This window comes from Carassius gibelio, chromosome A24, assembly GCF_023724105.1.
Source record: "Carassius gibelio isolate Cgi1373 ecotype wild population from Czech Republic chromosome A24, carGib1.2-hapl.c, whole genome shotgun sequence".
NCBI classification, from domain to species: Eukaryota; Metazoa; Chordata; class Actinopteri; order Cypriniformes; family Cyprinidae; genus Carassius; species Carassius gibelio.
Genome location: NC_068394.1, coordinates 3,871,916 through 3,898,439, shown reverse-complemented (window position 1 = coordinate 3,898,439; position 26,524 = coordinate 3,871,916). Strand labels below are relative to the sequence as shown.

At 35.1% G+C, this 26,524-nt stretch overlaps 3 protein-coding genes across 4 annotated transcripts; 1 reads left to right on the top strand and 2 right to left on the bottom strand.

The window, feature by feature from the left end:
- Positions 1-788: 788 nt before the first annotated feature.
- Positions 789-6,495, bottom strand: cdk5 (cyclin-dependent kinase 5). The gene is made up of 12 exons (XM_052541904.1): positions 6,289-6,495; positions 5,267-5,355; positions 5,123-5,190; positions 4,349-4,409; positions 4,215-4,271; positions 3,985-4,080; positions 3,719-3,793; positions 3,549-3,645; positions 3,393-3,462; positions 3,010-3,070; positions 2,706-2,786; positions 789-2,625 (listed from the first exon to the last, which is right to left on the bottom strand). The coding sequence occupies exons 1-12, from the start codon at positions 6,323-6,325 to the stop codon at positions 2,539-2,541; spliced, it is 879 nt and encodes a 292-aa protein (XP_052397864.1). The 5' UTR covers positions 6,326-6,495; the 3' UTR covers positions 789-2,538.
- Positions 6,496-6,699: 204 nt separating this feature from the next.
- On the bottom strand, positions 6,700-13,541 carry abcb8 (ATP-binding cassette, sub-family B (MDR/TAP), member 8). 2 transcript variants are annotated; one of them, XM_052543265.1, is made up of 17 exons: positions 13,490-13,541; positions 13,304-13,387; positions 12,644-12,971; positions 12,398-12,553; positions 11,841-11,935; positions 11,634-11,739; positions 11,378-11,539; positions 11,213-11,298; positions 10,018-10,115; positions 9,828-9,933; positions 9,657-9,690; positions 9,444-9,580; positions 9,271-9,365; positions 8,259-8,392; positions 8,007-8,154; positions 7,257-7,507; positions 6,700-7,168 (listed from the first exon to the last, which is right to left on the bottom strand). In XM_052543265.1, exons 1-17 carry the CDS (start codon positions 13,501-13,503, stop codon positions 7,085-7,087), a joined length of 2,118 nt encoding a protein of 705 aa, XP_052399225.1. In that variant the 5' UTR covers positions 13,504-13,541; the 3' UTR covers positions 6,700-7,084. The 2 variants fall into 2 exon arrangements, with proteins under 2 accessions (XP_052399225.1, XP_052399224.1); XM_052543264.1 differs by having other exon boundaries at positions 13,304-13,541.
- Positions 13,542-14,012: 471 nt separating this feature from the next.
- On the top strand, positions 14,013-26,524 carry LOC127946495 (autophagy-related protein 9A). The gene is made up of 15 exons (XM_052543118.1): positions 14,013-14,116; positions 14,550-14,700; positions 14,841-14,886; positions 15,164-15,226; positions 15,347-15,517; positions 17,220-17,361; positions 18,042-18,790; positions 20,270-20,423; positions 21,940-22,119; positions 22,275-22,520; positions 23,791-24,029; positions 24,140-24,242; positions 24,329-24,407; positions 25,687-25,872; positions 26,036-26,524. Exons 2-14 carry the CDS (start codon positions 14,592-14,594, stop codon positions 25,851-25,853), a joined length of 2,448 nt encoding a protein of 815 aa, XP_052399078.1. The 5' UTR covers positions 14,013-14,116; positions 14,550-14,591; the 3' UTR covers positions 25,854-25,872; positions 26,036-26,524.

Here is a 26,524-nt window from a genome sequence, read left to right as displayed (position 1 = left end):
CATTGCAGCTGGAAATGTAATTGAGCATCATAAGGTCATCAACTATGTAAAAACTCTTTCAGGTTTGATTTTGTAGTTTTTATGTTATGATTCATTTCTCAGATTGTCAAATAACCTTAATAGCGTCCATTGATTTTTTTTTTTTTTAAATATAGTCAGCTTTTAGTAGCATGTACACTTTCTAGTGCATATAGTGCAAACTCATTTTTATTCATTTCAATGTCAATCTTCGGTTCATATTGATCTATATAATAATATGCAATAAATGGATAAATTAATACATAGATGGGTTGAAGTGACAATTCATTGCTCTGTTGGAAACTAATATAGTTCTTAACACTAAAACGGACAAGAAAATGTGGACAGGTGCCTTTGAAACAGCCTTTATAACTGTGTCAAGTCTCGACTTCAGCACAAGTGCATGCCAAGTCCTCCTTAAAACCATCAAAGCAAGAGCATTCAAGTTGAACTTCTGTGCAACAGCCCATCTTTACTGATTTCACTCATGCTGGACATTTAGGAGACGTTTTGTTTAGAGAAGACATTTTTAATAAACTGGTGCAGAATTTTTCAAACAATTTCTACATGTGGTTTGCAAATGATCAAAATACACCATAAAAAATAATAATCAGTGATAACTTGATGGAGAAGTTCTGCTACATTCTTGAAACATAATATGCAGGCTGTTGTTCACACATTACTTACAAACCTGCTGCTAACGTCCTTTATGCACTTTAATTTTGTAACAAATCTTTTTTTTTTTTTGCATTTATTTTTGCAATGCTAGATTTTTATCATGAAAGATCTGTCCAAATATTTCAGAAATGGTTGCCTACTGGTCAACTTAATTTGAAACTTAAACCTATTGATGTTATATGAATAAATAAAAGCTTCACAGTGTTTAAAAAAAAAAAAAAAAAAAACAGAAAAATGCAATCATTCACTATCTCAATACAATCTAAATGGGTTTCAAATAAATATAGTACACATATGTTCATATCCTTAACATAATAATCATCACGAAAGGCCTGAAAGTTGTGATGTTGATTATCTTTACTAAAAATGTATACCTACTACAGCTGATGAGAAATGCAAAGCAAAACTGAGGGTAAATTTAAGTCTTATCCTATCCCACATGTGCAACTTCACATGTAGTGTAATGACCACACTGGCATGCACTGAAATATGAATACTTTAAATATGAGGTCTTACAAAAACATTGTTCTTTTACACATATCTATTGCTCAGACTGTTGAAGGCAAATCCTGTGGTCCACAATACAAAAATACATTTTTTAAAGGATCCAAAAGATGAGGATCTGATTTACTTACCATTAGGTCATCCAAGATGTAGATGCATTTGTTTCTTAATTAGAACAGGTTTGGAGAAATGTAGCATTGCATCACTTGCTCACTGGTGGATCCTCTGCAGTGAATGGGTGCCGTCAGAATGAGAGTCCAAACATCTGATAAACGCATCACAATAATGCACAATGCTCCAGTCCGTCAGTAAATGTCTTGTGAAGTAAAAAACTGTTTTTAAAAATCAAATCCATCATTAAAACTTTTTTTACACTTCAAACTGTTGTTTCCAACTGAAACACTAGTACTTAATCCATAATAGCACTTCCTCCATGTGAAAAAAATCCATCTTTTCTTCTTTTACAAATTATTTGGAATACTTTTGGATTATTGTGATGTTTTTATTTATTTATTTTATTATTTAGCTCTCATTCTGACGGCACCCATTCACTGCAGAGCATCCCCAAGTGATGTAATGTTTAATATCCTCAGATAAAGATCAAACTCATCTATGTTTTGAATAGCCTAAAGTTGAGTAAATTATCAGCAAATTTTCATTTTGGGTTGAATGGTTCCTTTCCTATACAGGAGTTGAACACAATCCATATTCAAATTCAATCCTATTCAAAGTCAGTTTGCAATATTACAAGATCTGCTGAAATTTAGTAGGAAGAAAAAAAACACTAACAGAATTGTTAAAATTTCTTCTAAAATCTCTTTCGTACAAAATGACAGTCACACAATAACTCTACACTTTCCCTTATATCCTTATTGAAACGTACAACACAAAACAAACGTGGAAAAGTAACTTTTTTTTAAATATTACATATTGTGACAAACTAAATCAAATATGTGCGCTGTACCTTTTTAAATTACACTGCACATTTGATCTTTCACAAAAAAACAAAAACAAAACAAAAACGCTGCTTTCAGTAGTCTTCACAGCAGCATTTTGTAAACCATTAAAGATCTATGAAGCACCAAATGGCAACCAAATGAAATCTGCAGGTCCAGGACGTCTGACATCTTGGTAACTACAAGTGAATTAGAGAGTGTCACTATCATAATCATATTCATATTATCAAACATAATAAGCATTTGGAGGGAGGAGTGTTTCGGGGTCCCTCTATCCTGCACAGGAACTGACAGATAACTGAACGCTGGAGGTGCTGAAGGTGTTTCACGAGGTAAGACTGGCCCATCTGTGTTCCTAAACGATGCTGAAGGGATCTGACATTTAGGGTGGGCAGAAATCGGCAAAATACGGGTGCTGCAGGGCTTCCTCTGCTGAAATTCGCTGAACTGGATTGCATTTCAGAAGATTCTGCAATGTGAAAACACCAAAAAAATCCAGCTAGAGCATGAAATCATGAACTCCTTGTTAGCACAATGAAAGTACTGTACCTGTAGTAGGTCTCTGCCAGTGCTGCTGAGCTTCGGGACGACATTCAAAAGTGATGTAGTAGCTGGGTACATTGGGTACGGCTGTCAAAATAAAATAAAAAAAAATATATATATATTTAAATAATTAAAATGGTTAAAGTAGCTGTTGAGAATTTCCTAAAACTATGTTTATGATAACAATAATATCTGGTTTTCTTGTAATTTCCCAACATGTCAACATGTTTTTGTGTGCAAAATCGTATTATCGCCAACGTTCTTGCAATGAAAATCTTTCTGCCAACTTTTAGAGGAATGAGTGTTATACCTTATAATCTGGAAGTTTATTCATAGTCTGCCACTGTTCTTCTGTCGGTGTTCCCAGCAACGTGCCAAAACGTTAAAGTTCATCAGCTATTTCAGTGTTTCTTTCTTTCTTTCTTTCTCTCTTTCTTTATTTATTTCAGTAAAGCATTAAAATCACTAAATGGGCATTAATAAAAACCGAAATAAAAATGAATTGAAATGAAATTATAATATAAATATATATATATATATATATATATATATATATATATATATATAAACAAATAAGGACACACACAAAATAAAGTAAATTATATATATATATATGACTACATCATTATGACTTTAGGAGTCATAGTTCAATCTGAATGTATAATCCCAACAGTAATCTGAGGTAAAGGATATCTAAAGATCCTCTTTAGTTGGTCGTCCACATCATTACCAGGAAATAAGGGCCGTCCTGCATTTGCCAATTCTGAAAAATAGCAAAAAAAAAAATACTGAAAAATCAAATCATATGCTACAAGAAATGGTTATGCTTTACAATGAAGCCCTCTGTACCTGCAAATATACACCCTGCGGACCACATGTCAATAGAGGTAGAGTATAGCTTAGCACCAAACAGCACGTCTGGAGGCCTGTACCACAGCGTCACCACCTGAACACAATCAGGATGAAGTGAAAACACTGAGAAACACCACGCTGAATCTGAAGACGACAGGTCGCTTTACCTCTGCAGAATAACAACGTACAGGTATCCCAAACGCTCTGGCCAAGCCAAAGTCAGCTAACTTCAGTTCACCGTTCTGATGACAACCACACAATACAGAAAGATGTTTGTGAGAATGCAGCAGAAATAAAGAAACTAAATCCATTTTAACAACATAATTCAAATGTTATAGTCATATATAATGCAGACCTACAGGCATTTGATGACACTTATCATGAACAATGGCGATTTAGAGCTATTTAGAGGCACTTTGGTTCATTTACTCACTCTGTTGATGAGCAGATTTTGTGGTTTAAGGTCTCGGTGGAGAACATTTCGGCTGTGGCAGAAGGCAAGACCCTTCAATAACTGGTACATAAAAGACTGCGAGGAAAGAAGTAAAACTGCATTATCTGACACCTCAAACATTAAAAATGTAAGCATGAAATGCTCTTCTGATATATTCTTTTCAGGGTTTCATACATATAAAAAAAAAAAGATTAAAAAACAAATCAAACCTTGACAATCTCTGGATCCAAGTCGCCATTACAGCTGTCAAAGTATTTCTTCAAATCCTGTTTGAATGAAAATCACATACTGATCACATGCATATACTAATCTCTCTGCAAGATCACTGGAATCAGGCTCCTACCTGATCACAATACTCAAACACTAATGTCAGCTTCTTATCACTGTGAAGGACGTCATGCAACCTGCAAAAACAAGTAATACCTGTTAATGCACCATTTCTGTTTCATCACAATTTATTTGCTTATTTAAAAAAAATAACTTGCAAACAACTTAACCTGGCATTAAATAGTTAATATACTAAAGGAATACATTTAGCATACAATTTTTTTTAAAACAGTCCAAGAGAAAGAAAAAAGTGTTAATTGCAAGAATCTGAATGCAATTATTTTAAATAATTTTAATTTTATTTTAAATAATTTTAATTAATTTTAATTTTAAAAATGATATAATAATATAAAAAACTAATCCAAGAGAAATTTAAAAAAAGTACTTAAGTATTTATTAATTAACAACAAATTCACATTATTTTGTATGTTGTAATGCAGCATAAAACAAGTTGCACCATTCCGATTTCATTTATATTAATAATTATTTTAATATGCTTATTCAAAATTCCTCACAACAATTCAAACTGATTGTATATGGTTGAAAATATTAATTATGCAGTAAATAATTAATTATATAACTAATCATTTTTAAAAACTATTTAAAATACTTAAATACGCAATTTGTTTTAATTAAAAAAATAAAAATACACTAATTGCAATAATCTGAATGCAATCATTTTAATTAAAATATTTTAATGAAATAATAATAAAAAAGTTAACAACATTTATTTTGTATTATGAACGAAACTAAATCTGCAATACAATTAAAAAATGAAAAACAAACACACCTTACAATGTTTTTATGCTTCAGTTCTTTCAGGAGGCAAATTTCTCGTAATGCTGAACTTGGAACCCCCTGTAATAGGATTAAAAGATAATGTGACAAATTGCTTTAAGAATGACTTGACCCCCAGCAGTCTGAGTTCTCCTACCTCATCATCATCGTCCAATCTCACTCGTTTGAGGGCCACAATCTCATGTGTTTCTCTGTTTTTAGCCTTGAAAACGGTCCCATAAGTACCTGGTGACAGAGTAGAAAATGCATTAAATTAACTGAGAATAATATTAGACATAGCAGTCTGACTTCAAAGCATGAATTAGAAAAATGACAGTAGAAATATAATGCATTGGCAAAATATCAATTTTAAAATAGGCATGGCCTAGCTACAATAAGTGGTCTTTAAAGTGCCATGTGGGAAATAAAAATTATATTTAGACTCTCAATTGTTTGATTTGCTGTTTAATGGATACTGAACGCTCTCTAAATATTTATACAGGTGTAAATTATTGTCCGGAACAATATTTTAATTTATAAAATATTTTTTTCTCATCGAACATCGGGATTGACCAATCACAGTCTTTTCTGATTAATGCATGAGCATATTCTATAATTTCGTATAATTTCGTGACCGAATTCTCACCTATCATTCAACTATCAATTCAATTAATATATTTGATTTAGTATATTTAGTGTACAAATCTCGCCAGTAAATTACAAATCGTCCTGAGATTTGAATGCAGCTCAATGGAGAACAGCCGACTTTGAGTCTCCATGCGCCCCCTGGAGGAAGAAACACTTCGTAAAACAGAGTTAACGTTTACAGCTGAATGAGAATCAAAGAGAAGCCTGATAACGGTGCAACAATGAATGATCGATCAGTTTAACTAGAGTTTATCTATGCAACAGCTCCATTCCTCTGAACAACAGCGATCGCATCATTAAACAGCTGTGCAAATGCTGTTCTGATTGATCTAAAGCCAGGTGCATCATCCCTCCACGAGCTTGCTAGCTCTAGCTGAGACTTCAATCTTAACATATGCTTACGAAAGCATAAATCACTGACTGTCCGTCGCTGTAAGCTCTATATTAAACGGCAAACATTCATGATTGTTAATACACTATTAATCTCCAATGCAGACAGAGCCAGTCAGGCCAGACAATCCATTCACTCACCCTCTCCTATTTTCTCCAACTTCTCATACTTTTGCATGGTTTTAGCCAGTTACAGTAGCTTTTAAATAAAGCGTACTGGCTCCTTATTTTCCCCACGAATAATAAAAAAAAAAAAGGTTTTAATTGTACATCTGATTACTGTCGTTTTTATCAACAAGGGGCGTAGTACGTAACATGAAGAGAGATTCAAAGATGACGATTTACTGAGAGACACTTCAAAATAAAAGCATCGTTTGTAAATCGACTTCTGGGTCGATAAAAATGCAATAATAATAAACATTTTAGTCTAGAGTTTGTAAATTAAACAGTAATTGAAAAAAGTTGGCTTACCTTAATAAAATCTAACACAATCCAAAACATTTAAATAAATTAAAACACAATGGTATTGAGATAGTTTAATTATATAATTAATTACACATTTATTTATATGAAGTATAAACCAACCAACAATAAATGAGGTATATTTTATTACCTCAATTTTCAAGGAAGGCAATGGTATTGATATACAATAATATTTAAAAATAAAATGTACAGCTTGCTTTATTTACCTCTTTCCTTTAAAACCGAAAAAAATTTGAATACTTTCAGTCAAGAGTTTCTAAATTAAACAGCATTTAAAAACAGTTTTATAATCATTACACAACACTGACATTTTTCTATTTTATGATATATACAACTCAAAACAGAGAATATTCACTAAAACGTATTTCTACGCCAGAGCTCCAAATGAAATTGTCTTTGAAAAGATAATTTAAAATAACTTTGTTTAGTGGAATATGCGCAGTAATACAGTATTTTATTTGTGACCATCAGATCGTTGTCTCTTTATGAGTTCTGCATACAGTCCTCCTTTGCTCAGTAAATCCAAGTGTGTTCCAGCCTTTGAAAACATAAATAATAGTATTAAACATCATCACAGTGTCCACACATATTAAGTCTGCAGTTACATTTGTAAAGTCCTTCCTAACCTCAACGATACGTCCATTGCTCATGACGCAGATGAGATCGGCTCCCTGTATGGTGCTGAGACGGTGAGCGATAATCAGAACGGTGCGTCCCGTCGTGGCTCTGTCCAACGCCTCCTGAACCACACGCTCAGACTCGGCGTCTAACGCACTGGTGGCCTCATCCAGGATCAGGACGCTGGGGTTTTTGATCAGCGCTCGAGCGATCGCGATTCGCTGCTTTTGGCCCCCAGATAGGGTCACTCCACGTTCACCTGAAGACATTTTTACAAAAAAGATAAATAAATAATTGAAAATTAATGACCCTGGAGCACAAAACCAGTCTTATGTAAATCTGAAAGCCGAATAAATAAGCTTTCCATTGATGTGTGGTTTATTAGTATCGGACAATATTTGGCCGAGATACAACTATTTGAAAATGTGGAATATGAGGGTGCAAAAAATGTAAATACTGAGAAAATCAACTTTGAAGCTGTACAAATGAATTTTTAGCAATGCATGTTACTAATAAAAAATTTAGTTTTGATATATTAATGGTAGAAAATGTACAAAATATCTTCATGGAACATGATCTTTACTTAATATCCTAATGATTTTGATCATATTTTGAAAAATCGATGATCTTGACCCATACAATGTTTTTTTTGGTTACTGCTACAAATATACCCCAGCGACTTAAGACTGCTTTTGTGCTCCAGGGTCACATTTAATTTTTTTATAATAAATTTTCAGATTTTATGTAACAGTGCTTACCAACCACGGTGTTGTAACCATCTGGGAATCCTGTGATGAAATTATGAGCATTGGCTTGTTTGGCCGCAGCCATGACCTCAGGGTCTGTGGCACTGGGCTTTCCAAACCTGATATTCTCCATCACAGAGGTACCAAAAAGAACAGGTTCCTGTATGAATGACAAAACAGAACTGTAAGATTTATATTCCATTTCACACACATATAACATAAGAGGAAGCCGAAATGTGAATAGTGAGAGAGAATAAAATGTACCTGACTAATGAACCCAATGACATGACCTCTTAACCAGGATGGGTCCAGTGTTCTGATGTCCAGCCCATCCAACATCACCACACCACTGCTGGGCTCATAAAACCGCTCCAATAACGCAGCCACTGTGGATTTGCCTGAACACAGAGGGAAAAAAATTACTAATACGTTATTGATAATAACAATGCATGGTTGTTATCTTTTATGTTGTGACAGACAGACGGACAGAAAGTCAGACAGACAGAGAGACAGAGTGACAGACAACAGACAGACAGACAATAGACAGACAGAAAGACAGACAACAGACAGACAACAGACAGACAGACAGAGTGACAGACGACAGAAAGACATACAGAGTGACAGACAGAGAGACAGGCAGACAGAGTGACAGACAGAGAGAAAGAGAGACAGACAGACAGACAGAGTGACAGACAGACAGACAACAGACAGACAGAGAGACAGACAACAGAAAGACAGACAACAGACAGAGAGACAGACAGACAGACAGACAGACAACAGAGACAGACAGACAGACAACAAAGACATACAGACTAACAGACAGACAGACAGAAAGAGAGACAGACAGACAGACAGACAACAGACAGACAGAGTGACAGACAGACACAGACAACAGAAAGACAGACAGAGAGACAGACAACAGACAGACAGACAGAGAGAGAGAGAGAGACAGACAACAGACAGACAGACAGAGAGACATACAACAGACAGACAGACAGACAGCAGACAGTTAGACAGAGTGACAGACAGACAGACAACAGTAAGACATACAGACAGAGAGACAGACAACATGCAGACAGACAATAGACAGACAGAAAGACAGACAGACAGAGTGACAGAGAGACGGACAGACAGACAACAGACAGACAGATAACAGACAGACAGACAGACAGACAGCTTTGGTAATACTGTAACTCAAATGTCATGCCAATAAAGCAACTTGACCTTGACAGAGAGACAGACAGACAATAGACAGACAGATAGATAGATACTTGACCTCCGCCTGACTCGCCAACAATAGCGACGGTTTTATAGGGAGGTAGAGTCAGATTGAAGTTCTTAAGAATCTGGTTTCCAGGTCTTGTTGGGTAACTGAGAAACATTGAAGAAAACATCAAATAACAGAGAATAAAACTCTTTTGATTAAATTCAAGCCTTGCCGAGACCAACCTGAAATTGATGTTCATGAATTCAACTCTTCCCGTCAGAGACTTGAGAGGGATACGACCTCCTCCGGTGAGAGGAACGGTGGGCTCTAGAGCCAAGTACTCAAACACACGTGCCCCTGCACTCATACCTCGAACCATCTGACACAAACCACACATCAATGTATGTATATATAGATAACACACTATATATGAAGACACAGAAACATCTCCTCACCTGTCCAAAGAGAATTGAAATGCTAGCAAGAGATCTATAGAGAGAGAGAGAAGCGATTATTTTACATTTGATATAATAGAGACTGGTTCAGCTCAGTGTTAGTTCCTTCTAAATTATGTGTGGGATAAAATATACTTAATATGTATATTAAGACTCTTTGCACACTCCCACCTCTGAACTGTTTGAGAGGCGACCAAAAATGACATTAGGTCACCTGGCGACATGTCATTACGAGCCATCAAAGACCCACCAGCATAAATAGTGCCTAGAACAATGCCTGTTGAAGAAGGGAAATATTGAACAGCTTTAGTTCATGATGTGGTCATTGGTTGTGAATCAGGGAAAGTGCATTGTTACTCACAGTTCAGGACAACGTTAGACAGGCCCTGAAATATGGCTATTCCTGTGCCCAGCGTCTCATTCATCGCAGCTGACTTCTGGACTTCAGCTGCATACATCCTGTGAAAGAAGGTGAATATCACAACTGTTAGGCTTTGTTCAATAATAAAAAGCTTTGATTATGCATGTCATGATTAGTTTTGTTATCCTGAAAATATCAGCGTTAGCACTTGGACATATGTTGGACAAAAAAAGACCATACACTGTAAAAATGTTTGGCATTTGTTCAGGAAAAACTGCATAATGCTATAGTAAACAATTTAAATGTACCGTATATTTATTATAAAATCCTGTCAAATTAATGGTTTTTGCAAGCAAAAACAATTATCGTAATTTATAATTTAACATACAATTTATGAACCTTCAAATTCAAGGAGAAAAACAGTAAAATTACATTCCCAGAAGTCACCGTGTGACATCACATATGATTATATTTTGTATATTTTTATGATAAGTAATGTACATTATAGTATTTTTCTTACATTTTCTGTTGTTCATGTTTATTTCATTATTTTAGTGTTGTGTGTTAACCTGATGGGGTTTTGTGTTTGTGTAGATGAACTCATGATGATTCTTTACATGATTATCAGTGGATTTCAGGGGAATACATTATAGTGCCCCTATTATGGGTAATGAAAGGTTCATATTTTGGTTTTGGGAGTCCCCAACAACAGGTTGACATGCATGCAAGGTAAAAAAACTGAAATGCCTGATAAAACAGTGTTTGTGAGTGCAGTGCTGCTTTGTGTACAGCGTTACCAGGAAAACCGCTATTTTACTGCTCCAAAAGCGGCACCTAGTGGCAAGGAATGAATCTGCGTTTTCATTCAACCAATGAGTGGGTGGGTAACATGCTAATGTTTCACGATGACGTCAACATGAAACGGCTTGCGATTCGTTTTATAAACGACTTGTTTCAATGATTCAGAGTAGACTCTTACTTTTGAGAGACAATAACTTTATACACGGCACACCGTCAGATTTAAAACTTTACAGGATGTTTTCATTCACTTAGAGCTGTGCTACTGCATGAAATGTTATTTTCAAAAATCCATAATAGGGGCACTTTAATGAAATAAACAGCTATAAGTTGTTAGAGTTATCCCTCAAGATGGACACACAAAATGTGGAAAAAAGTCAAGAATCTGTAATCATACTCTAGTTCTCGATCCTCCATGGCAAAAGCTCTCACTGTCCGCACGTTACCAAGAGCCTCGTCAGCCACTCCTGTAGCTTTAGCAACCTAAAAGAAGAAAATTGGGGAGTTAGCAAAAAAGAGCAACAAAACAACAATCTGTTCTTCTCCTCCAGGGTGCCGTTACCTGTTCCTGTGCTTTGCGCGATAGTTTACGGAGAAAAGAACCGATCAGAGCACCAGCCCCCACCAGACATGGCAGGACGACCACAGTGAGACCCGTGAGTTTGGGAGAGATGACGTACAGCGACACAAAACACCCCACCGTCTGTGTGGCACTGCGCAAACCCTGTAACACATCACATAATCAAATGCATGTGGTTCGTCCATACGTTCTTACTAGGGTTTTTAAAACATATTTGTTCTCGTCTAAAACCTCCTACCTGAGAAATAACCAACTTGAAGGAAGATTTGAACTCCTGGATGTCTGATGTCAGCCGATTAACCAGCTGCCCGGTCTTGTTTGCATCAAAAAATGCAACATCTTGTCTGCAACATGACATTTAGACAAGATGATTAGAAAGATTTCTGTCTAATACCCCAAGTGTTTCAGCACTTTAAACATCTAAAACAAAAACTGTATTACAAACCGAAGCAAAGAGGTAAAGAGAGCTGTCCTCATGTCAGCTGCCACTCTCTCTCCAACTCTAGACAGAAGAATGATGTAGCCACTGGTCAACAGACCCTGGGAGATAAATATAAACAAAATACTATCATTTAATATTGTGTAATATTATTACAATTAAAAAATGTTGATTTTTTTTTTTCATCAGCATCATAACTCCAGTGTTCAGTGTCACATGATCCTTCAGAAATCATTATAATGTTAACATTTATGCATTTAGCAGATGCTTTTATCCAAACCGAATTCACATGCATCCAGGCTTTACATTTTTATTTTTTTTTCCAGTATGTGTGTTCCCTGGGAATTGAACCCACAACCTTCTGCACTGCTAACACAATGCTTTACCACTGAGCCACAGGAACATATGCTGATTTGCTTCTTAAAAAGCATTTTTGTGGACACTGTTACACTTTTTTTTCTGGATTCTTTAATGAATAGAAAGTTTAATAAAACAAATAGAAGTTTATTTGCAATAGAAATGCAAATATTGCTTATAGAGCTTGACTGTGTGACTTAACGTACCTGTAAACCATAGAGTCCGAGCAGCTTTACTGCAGGTGCTTTAATGTCTCTTATGTAATGCCCTGCTTGTTCTCTCATGTGGCGAGCGACAACATTCACCAGGTCCCCCAACATCAGAGGAATCTGAATATTAAGGGCTGCTGCTCCAAACGCAAGCTGAAACAGGACACGACAGAGATATCACAGCACAATATACCAAAGCTATTCATAATATGACCAAAAAACACAATTTACTTGTTTACTTACGATAATGGCTCCTATAAGAGCAAGAAGTTGGGGCCGAACGAACTCCCAAAGGATGGCCCAGCTGAATTCAGGAATGCTCTCTCTCACCGGGACGTTGTTGTTCACATCTGCTTCACAGTGAGCTCCGGTATGAAGCAAGCGTGCAGTCACTGTCAAAGCAGCAGGTCCTAATATGAATCTCAGAGGGATGTTTGGTGGCCTGGGCTGCTTTCTGGATGCTAGACGGAACACTTTTTGAGCTTCTCTCAATATGCGAGCAGGAGTGTTAAAGGTGATCTGTGTGGATGGTATTTGTGAACCGCTCCATGGTACTGTATGCTGGCCACGCCTTAAATATAAAAGATAATGGAAAAAGACAGTGTTGCATGATACAACATAAAGAAAAGTGTGATGAAATGTGCTTCTTTTTCACAAAGAGCATAACATGACTATCGTACAATATTTATTCTTTAGTTTAAGCCATATAAAATGTTATAAATTACCTTCTGCATGCTTAAATTACCTATTTCCACATGTAATGGCTGTTTGATTACATATACGATCAGTTGTGTTATTATGCAAAATTAAATTGAAATTAAAAGACAAATTATATAAAAATGACTACTGTGTTTAGACAATAGTTTCTATCTGATATAATAAACAAAGATAAATCTCGTGTACCTATAAAGGTGGTGGATCGTGAAACCTCTTGTTTTCTGGGAGTTCAACAGTCGATCTGACGTGACATTGCCGCGTGTCAGTCGACTACAGCGTGCAAAATGAAACATGCTGTTGTAGTGTTTTGAAATGACGGCAGGAATAAGAAACAAAGACAGTTTATGAAGTAAAATGAATTCAAGGATTTACATGTAGGCCGCCATGTTTACGCAATCCCATCTCCGGCGTGACCACGCTAACCCTGTACGTCATCGAGGCGTAATGATAAAAATACGTTCGCTATTTTCCTGCATAAATAATGGTATATATATACATGAATATATATATATATATATATATATATATATATAATGTATATAATATTTAAAAAATAAACATATATATATATATATATATATTAGTCCGTTGGTCAAAGAAGTTTACCTATTTTGCAGGTTAAATTGAAACATAACTTAAATATAACCAACAAGGATCTAAAATAAAGATTAATTTAAAAGTTCTTGGCAAATTTCTTGTTTTATTTACAAAAATAAACTAATTAATTGCAAAATATGCATATTCAAATACATAAAAAATAATAACAATAGTGCAAACAGCTTTTGGGATTTTTTTTCCAGCAAAAGTAAATATTATACAAGTAAAATAAATGTTGCATAATGTATTCATATAATTAATATAGCAATTTACATTACATTTCAGGATAAAAGTTTCCCCGGAAGTGACGCGACTATAAACCAAAGTGACGACATGCGATGTTTGTTGTCATATCTGTTTTTGTTGTGAAGAGCGAAGGCGAGGATCATCTCTGCTCGGACGGTGAGACCAATTTAGCGATTTAAGTATTTAATTCCTTTCAGTGTTCTTTTAATATAAATGTTTTCAATAAAGAAATCGGTACAAACAAATACCGAGCAGTTTTGTCAGCACGAGGTTGATGTGTGATGCTCAACCGGGACGGTTTGCAGACACCGCATAAAATGATTAAATATAATTAATAATAATTGATACATTTTTACGCCATATCCATCTGTGAAGAAAACGTGTGTCTTTGTAATGATGCACTCGAGTCTGTCCTTGACTTATCTGTTTTGAAACTAACCATGTGATTGTGATTTTTGTCAAAAAAGAGACAATAGTCTTGTAAGTAACTTACAGGGAACTTGGTCAGTTTGAGCTGGTTTTGCATCAGTGTATGACTCTTGTTTCTAGTATGCTGTCACATCACATTAATGTTAAATCTGTTATTCAGGACTTATGGTGAACATCATAGAGAGGTAGAATGTGAAACACGATGGCTGGTTTTGAAACGTACCAGGAGTATCAGCGAATAGAAGATTATGATGAAGACTCTCCTCCAGGAGAGGAAGAATTACTCATCCATGTGCCAGACGGCAGAAGAGGTAAGTACTGTTCACTTTTACAGTACATTACACATTACACATGTCAAACAAATATATTATATATATATATATATATATATATATATATATATTCTTTCTTTATCATTTAACTTAATAACAATGTCTTTGTTACATTGCAGACCCGTGGCATCATATCAAGAATCTCGACAATTTCTTCACAAGAATATCCTTTAATTATAAAATATTAAAACAACATGCAGTGTTATTTCATAGGCGGAATGGGAAAATTCCTGCCTTTTTTCACCCTTAAGTCAGGATTTGTGCAATAGCTATAAACTCCCAGATTGGTATTATTTCTCATGTTCTTGAAAACACCGTCTCCATTCATGATTAGGTATTAATATTATGTTACGCTCTGGCATGTAACATTAATGGCAGAACACTGCTGTACTTCTTTAAAACAGCTATTATTGGATTGCAAGAGTCTTTAACATGCTCACATCTATCATTTCCATCAGAGGAATGGATTCACCTGTATGGTGTTATCAGAGTTTTTTGAACTTGTGTAAGTTATGTTTATATTTGACTGAATTTGTGAATTTGTGAACATGTGAATTCTTTAATGTAGGATTGCATACTTATTAGTAAGAACTAATCCTGTCTGTTTTTGCATTCCCATATTCAGGCAATTCCTGTTTGTGGTCACGTTTACAACCTTTCTCTTCAACTGTGTGGAATATGATGTTCTCTTCGCCAACCGAGTGGTCAACCACACGGGTCAGAGCCTCGGTCCTCTGGACAGGAACAAGGTCACCCTTCCTGACGCGATTTTACCCACCGAGCAGTGCACTGAGAGGTCAGCTTTACTTTTAGCAATTTGCAAAGCAAGTTACTTTAAATTTGTATTTATTTAAACAACTGCTTACATCCTTGACCAATTCAGTGTTTGTATCATTAGCTAGTTTTTCATTAGATGTAAAGCTTAAAAAGTAAGTAAAATAAGGTTAAGTTAAAGTAATAAAATAAATAAACCGGCTTAAAATAACTTAAATAAGCTAAATCGAGATATACAAATAAAATAATAAATCATTAAAACAATAAAATGACATAACAAAATAATTAAACTAAATGAGATACAAGTATTAGATAAAACATTTTAACTTAAATAATTGTTAAAAAAATTGCATTGGCAACTAACTGAAGTAAAATAAGATTAAGTTGAAGTATACAAATTACTAAAACTAAATAAAAAAAATACTCAAGTCACTTATTAAAATAAAAACTCAAAATATAAAAATGCTAATTTAAAATTTAATTTAATGCTAAATATAAAAAAAGCTAATTCAAAATACTTAATTACTATACAAATAATATTAAAGTAAAACTTGACCTATTTCAAATATATTGTAATAATGCTGAAAATCCTAGTTTAGGAAAAAAGTTTTTTTTTGTTTTTTTTCTCACTGAAGCAGGCAAAGTTCAGGGTGTAAACCAGGTTTTGACACTTGTGCAATATATATTTTTAAAAATATAATGTCTTAGAAAATATCAAATAGGTATATTTTTACAAAACTTTTTTGATAGACAGTTTTCTGATATTACAAATAAAATATTTTGATATTGCATGTGAACTTTTATTGTAATGCACCACTCAAGGTTTATTTCACTTCAGGTTTGGATCTTAATGCACAGATTTTGTGTTCAGTTTTCAAAGCTTCAAAGTTTTTATTGCCATTTTCTTGGTTTTTCAAGCTCAATTTCCATAGTAGCCAGAAAGCAAACATGCCCTAAAGCACTGGGTGAGAATGCTGTTCTCTCGCATGTCATACATTGCATCACGCTGGAACTCTGTTCAGCTTCACCTGATTTGTTTCCTACTTCTCAGATAGTGGCTCCAAAATAAGCGAGCTGTAATCAAGCCCCTCAGACCCTGCCATTCTATTTCTGTGGCCGTCGATGATACTGAAACTGTGCGTTACGTAGAGCTCGTGGGATTTAAATAGACCCCGTGATGTTTTGCTCCATTTGACATTGAATAACTATTATGCTTGATTCTCAGAGTTTTACTTTGTAGACCTTTTCATGGACTCCTAATGTTTCGACACAGAGAAACCTGATCGAGATGTGTTGCTGACAGATACGGATATGCAACACAAACATATTAATATCATAGCTGACTCACTTCAGTGAGACTCATTCAAGGAACATCTTGTGCTGTCATACAGTAATCAAGACTTGGTAAACATTCTCATTTGCCCAGCCATATTATTTTCCAAATGCTGATTTGGTTCTCAAGTAACGTTTTTTATTATTAGTGTCAGTGTTATAAATGCTTGTGCTGCTTCATATTTTTGTGGAAACAAAAGAGCGGTAATATAAATCCTTTGTTACATTATAGACGCCTTTTCTCTCACTAAATCACATATTGCGTATGACTTTAGTATTTAGCATCAGTTTTGTTACATTTGAGGCTGAGTTGTTGATAAGTGACTTTATTCTTCTAATGTCATGAACTTTGAGCAATCCCATCACAGTGATGATCTTCATCTCCCTATCAGGATTCAAGGAAACAGCTGGATCATCTTCCTCTTGATAATGGCAGCCATATTCTGGGTCTATCGGCTCGTGAAGGTGATCTGCAATGTCATCAGCTACTGGGAGATCCGACAGTTTTATAAAAAAGCACTGAACATACAGATGGTGAGAGATGTCCACCAACAGGATTGTAGTTTGAAGTGCATATTTAACATGCGGTGTCTGGCTTTTCATAGTTCTTTGTCACACTTTTCTTTCCTTTGATAGATCATTTGAAATGGTCAGACAGTGGGACAAAGCTTTAAAAGTCAAATGTTGTCTGTCAGTTAATGAAGTCACAAAAAGGCATGTACAATATTCATGCAATTCTGAAAAAAAATGCGGTTTAATCTGAAACTGCTCATTTAAGAATACTGTAGTTTAACCAGTTTATCTTTTGCAGCCCTGATGTTGTGGAAAATGTATTTTCATTTTTATAAAATTATTTATTTTAACAAATAAGAACACTGCTAATCACATTCGTTTATCACACCTAAATATAAATTGTAAATATTTATTATTTAAAATGTAAATAAATAAAATATGAATATTAGTTCAATCAATCAACTAATATAAATATTTAATTATATATATATTAAACATCAATCAACTAATATAAATATTTATTTAATTATATATATTAAACAAATCAATCAACTAATATAAATATTTACTTTATATGTATATGTAATATTATTTATAAGCAAATTATATGTATATATGCATTAAAATGTAATTATAAAATATTTATATTAGTATTATAATGTATATTGATTTTTTTATTTTTATTTTTTTATGAATTTTAGGATGAACTTTGCAACTTCACGTGGCAAGAAGTTCAAGGCCGTTTGATCCGCCTGCAGCGCGAGCAGCCCATGTGTGTCCAGAAGCGTGATCTTTCTGAACTAGACATCTACCACCGCATCCTGCGCTTTAAAAACTACACTGTGGCCATGATCAACAAGTCCCTGCTGCCCGTCAGACTGCGTGTGCCCTTCTTGGGCGACATGATCTTCCTCACGCAGGGCCTGAAATACAACTTTGAGCTCATTCTGTTCTGGGGACCTCTGTCGCTCTTCCAGAACAAATGGAGTCTGCATCCCAAATACAAGCGGGCGGCAAACCGGCAGGAGCTGGCCAAGCAGCTCAGCCGTGTCATCCTGTTGACGGGTCTGGTCAATCTGCTGCTGTGTCCATTCGTGCTGGTGTGGCAGGTGCTGTACGCCTTCTTTAGCTACGCTGAAGTCATCAAGCGCGAGCCGGGAAGTTTGGGAGCCCGGCGCTGGTCGCTGTATGGCCGTCTCTACCTCCGCCACTTTAACGAGCTGGATCACGAGCTGCAAGGCCGGCTGGGACGTGGGTACAAAACTGCAGCGAAATACATGAATTCTTTCGTTTCTCCTCTGTTGGCGGTGCTGGCCAAGAACGTGGCTTTCTTCTCCGGCTCGGTTCTCGCCGTGCTCATCGCTCTGACGGTGTACGATGAAGACGTGCTGACCGTGCAACACATCCTGACGGCCATCACCGTACTTGGCGTGGTCATCACCATCAGCAGGTATGTCAAGACTTTAACATTTATTCATTATAAGGACAAAAACCATCTCAAGAAAATGCATTTATATATATATTTACAGTACAGACCAAAAGTTTGGAAACATGACTATTTTTAAAGTTTCTTCTGCTCATCAAGGCGTCCTTTATTTGATCAAAAATACAGAAAAAACAGTAATATTGTGAAATATTATTACAACTTAAAATAATAGTTTTCTATTTTAATATAATATTCCTGTGATGCAAAGCTGAATTTTTAGCATCATTCCTCCAGCCTTCAGTGTCACATGTAACATCCAGTCACATGATCATTTAGAAATCATTCTAATATTCTGATTTATTATGAGTGTTGGAAACAGTTCTGCTGTCTAATATATTTGATGAAGAAAAGGTTAAAAATAACTGCATTTATTCAAAAGGAAAAAAGGAAAATTCTAATAATATATATTCTAATGATATGTTTTCTTTACTATCACTTTTTATCAATATAACACATCCTTGCTGAATAAAAGTATTGATTTTATTAAAAAAAAAGAAAGAAAAAAATTAGTGACCCCAAATTAGTGACCAGTAGTGTATATTGTTATTACAAAATATTTATATTTTAAAAACATAGCTTTTTTTTTTTTTTACTTTTTATTCATCAAAGTATCCTAAAAAAGTATCACGTTCTGAAAAAATATTAAGCAGCAGAACTGTTTGCAACTTTGATAATGAATCATCATATTAGAATGATTTCTAAAGGATCATGTGATCATGATCCTAAAAATTCAGCTTTGCATCACAGAAATAAATGATAATTTAAAGTATAATAAATTTAAAAACAATTATTTTAAATTGTAATAAAATAACACAATATTACATTATTTTTTCTGTATTTTTGATCAAATAAATGCAGGCTTGATGAGCAGAAGAAACTTCTTTCAAAAACATTAAAAATAGTAATGTTTCCAAACTTTTGGTCTGTACTGTGTGTGTCTATATATATATATATATATATATATATATATATATATATATGTCAATTTAGTGCTTAAACTTATTTTATTTTAGTTAATTGCCAGCAACATTTTTAATCTTTGTTTTGTGTTTCAATTTTTTTTTTTTTTTTTTTGTTATGTTTAACAATTTAGCAGTTTTAGTTTTACCATGAAGAAATGTTCTAAAATATATTTTGTTCCGTTCTTAATTGCTGCTGCCTGTGTAGAGTTTCAAAATCAGTCAAAATAGACATCGAGGCAGCTCTCTTTGTTTTGGGACAGGGCTAATATGGGAAATGATTTGTGCTGTAAACTCATGTGACATAAAACATATTGGTCTAAAAGACGATTACTCTCCGCAGCTCTAACGTCAGGTCAAAGAATAAGTGCTGTGTCATGTGCTCCGTTGACCTTGTTACACCCAAGCATTATAATTCTGAGCTGTACAGTGAATGGCCCGCTCTCAGCTCCTGGCTTCAGTTATGCGTCTGACTGTCTTACAGGTCGTTTATTCCAGATGAACATATGGTGTGGTGTCCTGAACAGCTGCTTCAGTGCGTCCTGGCCCACATCCACTACATGCCCGACCACTGGAAGGGCAACGCCAACAAGAGCGAGACCCGCGACGAGATGGCACAGCTTTACCAATATAAAACAGTGAGAACTGCATGATATAGGCAGATTATTATTGTAAGACAATATTTGTTATTTTATTAATTCATTCATTTATGTACACTAACGCTGAAAGATTTGAGGTTGGTAAGATTTTATTTTTTTAAAGAATTTCATATTTTATTCAAGGACACTTGATGAAAAGTTACAGTGAAGACATTTATAGTGTTAAAAATAATTCTGTTTCAAATAAATGCCATTCCTGAAGAACCCTAAAAAACAATTTTGAACATTGATAATAAGAAATGTTTCTTGAGCAGCAAATCGGCATATTAGAATGATTTCTGAAGGATCATGTGACACTGAAGACTGGAGGAATGATGCTGACAAATGGAAAACGGTTATTTTAAATCGTTATAATATAAGACTTTATTATACAGTTTTATTATATTTTTGATCAAATAAATATAGGCTTGGTGAGAATTTTTTTGTAGGTAAAAATTGCATATAGTATATTTATTACAGCATAATAAATAATAATAATAAAAAATCTCCCTTTCATAGCAAAGTATATATTTTCAAGAGTAGTTTTTATTTGAATTGTTTTTCTTACCGTTTTCACTTTTAGTTTGCTAACTAGTTGTATGGCACTATTTCATGAAGTTGTAGTTGTCTTGGAATTATATTCAATATGAAAAGTGCTATACAAATAAATTTGAGTGGAATATGTTTTAAATGTTTTAAATTAGGCTTTAGTACCAACAAACAGATAATCATTTATTTTTGAAAAAAAAAAATCCTTTTGTTTGTATGTGACAATATTTTGAAGTTTGGAAACCCCTTAATTAGTGCATTCCTACAGGCAGAAACATAAATTAGAGTAATTTATTTAAATAACAATAAGGTTACAATAGTCTGGATTTGACTTCTTTTAGTCTGTAGTCTATTGAAATTATATACCGTATTTTCCGCACTATAAGTCCCACTTTTTTTCATAGTTTGGCTGGTCCTGCGACTTAAAGTCAGGTGCGACTTATTTATCAAAATTTATTTGACATTAACTGAGAGAAAACATTACCGGCTCCAGCCGCCAGAGGGCGCTCTATGCTGCTCAGTGCTCCTGTAGTCTACACTGAAAACATAGAGCGCCCTCTCGTGACTGGAGACGGTAATGTTTTCTCTCGGTTCTTGGTTCTAAATAAATGCGACTTATAGTCCGGTGCGACTTATATTTGTTTTTTTTCCTCATCATGACGTATTTTTGGACTGATGCGACTTATAGTCCGAAAAATACGGTAAGTCCCAAAACACAAATTCAGACAGTTGAAAATGAGTCAGTCGGTTATTAACCAGAGTAACTCAGAGTTTTGAGTATTCTGAGTTATTTGAAGTATGAAATTATACCTTAGCGCTCTGCACCTGTTGCCTAGAGGTTTGTCAGAGTTTTGCACAACTGTTGAGTAGGTTTTAATCTTCACTGCATCTGTTTCCAGCACTGTTTCACACCTGCGCTGCTGTTTTTATGAGTTCCACTTACTGAGTTTCTCTTATTTTTCTGCAGGTCTTTATATTGGAGGAGCTTCTGAGTCCCATAATTACCCCCTTCATCCTCATCTTCCCCCTGCGGAGCAAGTCTTTAGAAATCATCGACTTCTTCCGTAACTTCACTGTTGATGTGGCAGGGGTGGGAGACATTTGCTCATTCGCCCAGATGGACATCAGGCGCCATGGAAATCCACAGGTATCAAAGAGCGCATGCATGCATGTCATTAATGCTTCAGCTCGCAGTAATCCAGCGCCCTTTGGGGGGTAAAATCATAAAAGTGTGTTGTTATGTGAAAGCTGCTTCTTGGTATCCTAACAGGCTTCATGGTTTGTTTTTCCCCTCTCGCTCAGTGGATGTCTGAAGGTCAGACGGAGGCCTCAGTGTACCAGCAGGCTGAGAATGGGAAGACGGAGCTGTCGCTGATGCATTTCACCATTAAAAACCCACGCTGGGAGCCCCCACAGGAGAGCTCAGTGTTCATCAGCCACCTGAAGGAGAAGGTGCATCAGGACGCTCAGACAGGACCGTCTCCTCAGCTGCTGCTGTCCGAGGCTCCTCTCTGTACCTCGCTGCTGTCCAATGAGTCCGCCACGGGTGTAAGTCACGCTTTATCATGTTTATCATGAAACATGCCACTGTTTTGACTGTATAAGGATCCTCTATTATCTGTTCCAATCAATTTCACTTTTTTACACTGCATTCACATCACATTTAACTGCTGTACTCACACACACACAAATTATATTGTAACTTTTTTAGGACTTAATCTTTTCATCAAGATCTTTTTGCATTGATATCTTTTTTTAAATAATTAAGATTTAAGAATTTTTTAAAGTGTAACTCCTAATTAAGCTAAAAACAATAAATATTACCCTGATATATAAATACCTGTTTCTGCCATTGGGGTTATGGGTGATTTTTATTATTATCTAACAGTAACTAATTTAGGTGAGAAAAGTATCATAAAATAAATAATGCAAAAAATATTTTTAGTTTTAAATCAATTTTCTTTATGCAAAAATGATATATTGTATTATTATTAATAAACTATATGAAAATGTAAAAAATTGCTATGTAAATGTGCAGTGATGAATCATGCAAAATCATGCCAAGGACACTTACTGAAATATTTATTAAGATATATACAGACGTACACTACCGTTCAGACGTTTTTTAAGAATTCTTCAGTTCAGATGAATATTTTATAACATTATCAATATGTTCTTAAGATAAATAAAACACAAGTATTCTTTTCTTTCTGAATAGATAAAAAATAAAAGTGGTAATTTCTTAAAAAAAAAAAAGACAATTACTGGCCCCAAACATTTTAGAATGGTAGTGTAAATATAAAGTGATTATGATTATTATTATTATTATTAAAAAACATATAATTATTGTTATTATTTTATTTTTATTATAATATACTGTACATCCAACAGACTTAATAAAGTGTTTATTAATAGTAATCAAGCTTTAGTTTTGTTTTACAAACTTCATCTGAATGAATCTTTTTTTTTTTTTTTTTTTAAACCTTCATGTGAAAAGTTTATCTAAACATTTCTTTACTTGAGGTGGATAGTTGTGGTAGTTCAGTGGAGATACTCCTCCAGAGTAGAGCTTTTATTTACTGAGAGGGACACACTTAGTAACACTCCATTGCGAAGGGAAAATGAAAGAAAAAAAGGCATTCAGTCTATTAAAAAACTTGCCAGAAGACAAGAAATATTGACATTTCATTTTATGCCACTGCATTGTTTCAGCGCTTGCTGCCAGATTGGTTATTTCACGGATCATAATCCTGAGCACAGAGACTTTTCACTTCTCTTAATGAGATGCATGTGTTTTTGCATTATTTTTGTGCTTCAGCCTGATAACCTGTTAGCCAGTGTGTTGGCTCACCCCGTACTGACCGCCTCTGGACTTCCTGGGAGGAATCGGCGCTTTATCCCTCCGAGCAGTGCGGCTTCCGCTGCTGCTAGTGTCCTGGCGTCCCTTTCGTTTTCTCAGCAGGCCCACGCCGGCCGTTCTCGCTCACACACTCTCCTGCCGTCCCGACTGCACCACGACAGCACCATGTACTGCAGCGACCACACTGTGGGCCACAGGTAACAGCCATTAAACACTCGAGAAAACAAAGCCATTTCTGTTTAAATGCCTGCACTCTTCGATTCAGATCTGTGTAAGGTTAAAGTAATCAATGTTACCTTTTCATTAGTATGTCTGCAAGTGAGTCCAGAGTGCTCAGCCAGTCTCATTCGGCCCTGGCGTCAGAGTTCGCATCAACCGAGATGAGCCTGCATGCTATATACATGCACGAGGTGACCGGTCACAATATACTCAAATACTAAAAGAAATCCTTAATAATCCAGCATAGTTTTCCAATAGTTTTTGGTCATTCCCTCAGGTACATCAGCAAAAGACCCAGCATCCATCTGGACCAATTCAGACCTGTGTGCCAATGAAGGACTTGAGCACCAACTGTGGTGAGTCTAAATGAATCGTCTCATGTATGAGATGCATGTAAAATGGCTTTCAGATGCATCAGATAGCGATGGACATAAGTTAAGTACTCTAACACTTTAAAACAATGCTAAAAGGATCAGATATATCAATTAGAATGGAAATATTGCCATTTGGCGCCCCTGAAAGCACACAGCATCATCTTCCACATTCTTCATAGTCACAGTGCTGCACAATGCATTTATTAAAAACGAGACTGATAAGAGATTTGGTGAGAAAATATATTTAATGTGTATGAACTACAGGTCAAATTATGATGAAAAATGTTAAAAACATATGAAAAAGTAATTAGCAATATTTCATGGAAATTTAATTTGACATATTTTAACACTTTACAGTAAGGTTACATTTGTTGGCATTAGTTAATGCATGAAGTATCAGAATTTATTAATCAATTTACATGTCAAGTTTAAGAAATATATAAATGATATGTATACGTACAGTATACATTGTATGATTTATTAATATATAAATATAAATTAAATATTTCTAAATTAGAAATCTATTATTTTTCATTGTTAATTCATTAACAATAATTCATAAATGTTAATATGTTTGTGTTTGTGTATATACGGCATAATTATACATATATATATATATATATATATATATTTATAAATAAACATATTTTTCATAGCTAGTTCATGATCAATATTAATATTATAGTTTGTTAATCTATACAACTTGACATGTTCATGTGTTAGCTTAAGTAAAAATGTTTTGGAATTAAAGTCATTTAATTTTTATTGCTAGTTCATGATACAGAATGCATGAACAAATACTGACGAATTTACCCTTATTATAATGTGCTATTGTTTTACCACGGATGTTATTCGACTAATCAATTATTTTTCAGATTATGGTTGGATGCTTTACGAGTTATTCAGTCGGCCTTTTGCATGAGCGAGTGTTTCTAAACCAGAACAAACTGCAGACAGTCCCAGACGTCAGAAGTTAAATCTTTGCGTCATCGCTTTGCATACCTCTCTCTACATAAAAAAAAAGCTAAATTTAAACAAGAAATAAATATTTGAGCAATAAAATCCATCACTCTTAACCACAAAGTTTTTGGTATTATTTATTGACCAGTCGGACCTTCACATGAGTGGGTGTTTCTTCAGAATTCGCTGCAGAAAGACCCAGACATCAAACGTTGAATCTTTTGGTTAATGTCTCATTTTGCGTACCTGGTCATGGTTAAATGATGCAAAAGGATCTGAAGGCTTCTTTTCTTTCTTTCAGCTCAAGGTCCTCAGATACAGTCTGCACAGACAGTCACCTTGGTCCCACCCTCTTCTGGCCGCTTGGGCGGCTGGGCTGAACAGGAAGAGGAGGAGGAGGAGCAGGGCGACCAGGAGGAGATAAACACCAACCCTGTGCCGGATCAGACCAGCAGAGGGAGCAGCTGAAGTGCCTTCAACCTGCACAGTGTGTTTCACCACATCCCTTCAGCCAATCAAACACAGCACAAAATACTTTCATTGCCTTATCAATCCACAGGATTCCATTTGGACTCAAACTAGTTAATATCATTACATATCTAATTAGTCTTTAAGTATTTTAACATCATCTCTCTCTTTCTGGTTTGCAGTTCTTGTTCATTTCTGGTAGATGTGGCCTCACTTTTGATTGAGCATGTTGGGACGCCACACAAAGCATGTCGTTCAAGAAGCCCGTCGGAGCCGTTCGGTTCTCTGGATGCTTCTCTGGATCTTCCAGTTTAGAGGAACTGTGACATAACGGACTGAAAGAGTATGTCTGCCACTTCCATCCCTCGTCACGTCACTTACATTTATATTTCAGAGTGCTGTGTGTTTGTGTTGGAGTGTGTGTGTGTGTGTTTGTTTTGTTTATGACACAACAGGGTGACACTTGTTTTACAGTATTTATTTCCATTGCATTCTCTTTCATGCAATGTCCGTTTTATTTGGGTTTGAGCAAATTATGTTTTCCGCCTCTCGGATTTAAATGAGAGCCAGGGAGTATTTACTTTTGAATGAAAACATCCTTTTGGTGTATTATTGCTAGTTTCACTTTTATGTCACAGAAAATATCACTGAATGTAAAATCATACCAGTTG

Excerpts from the sequence above, each read along its gene's own strand:
- LOC127946495 (XM_052543118.1), top strand. The coding sequence starts at position 14,592 with ATGGCTGGTTTTGAAACGTACCAGGAGTATCAGCGAATAGAAGATTAT. Across the intron at positions 18,791-20,269 it reads GTGGTCATCACCATCAGCAG|GTCGTTTATTCCAGATGAAC; the intron begins GTATGTCAAGAC and ends ACTGTCTTACAG. Across the intron at positions 22,120-22,274 it reads GGCGCCATGGAAATCCACAG|TGGATGTCTGAAGGTCAGAC; the intron begins GTATCAAAGAGC and ends CCTCTCGCTCAG.
- cdk5 (XM_052541904.1), bottom strand. The coding sequence starts at position 6,325 with ATGCAAAAGTATGAGAAGTTGGAGAAAATAGGAGAGG. Across the intron at positions 4,081-4,214 it reads TGGATCCAGAGATTGTCAAG|TCTTTTATGTACCAGTTATT; the intron begins GTTTGATTTGTT and ends CTTTCCTCGCAG. Across the intron at positions 3,794-3,984 it reads AAAATCTGCTCATCAACAGA|AACGGTGAACTGAAGTTAGC; the intron begins GTGAGTAAATGA and ends GGTTGTCATCAG.
- abcb8 (XM_052543264.1), bottom strand. The coding sequence starts at position 13,410 with ATGTTTCATTTTGCACGCTGTAGTCGACTGACACGCGGCAATGTCACG. Across the intron at positions 12,554-12,643 it reads CTCTTATAGGAGCCATTATC|CTTGCGTTTGGAGCAGCAGC; the intron begins GTAAGTAAACAA and ends GTCCTGTTTCAG. Across the intron at positions 10,116-11,212 it reads ATGGAGGATCGAGAACTAGA|GATGTATGCAGCTGAAGTCC; the intron begins GTATGATTACAG and ends CTTCTTTCACAG.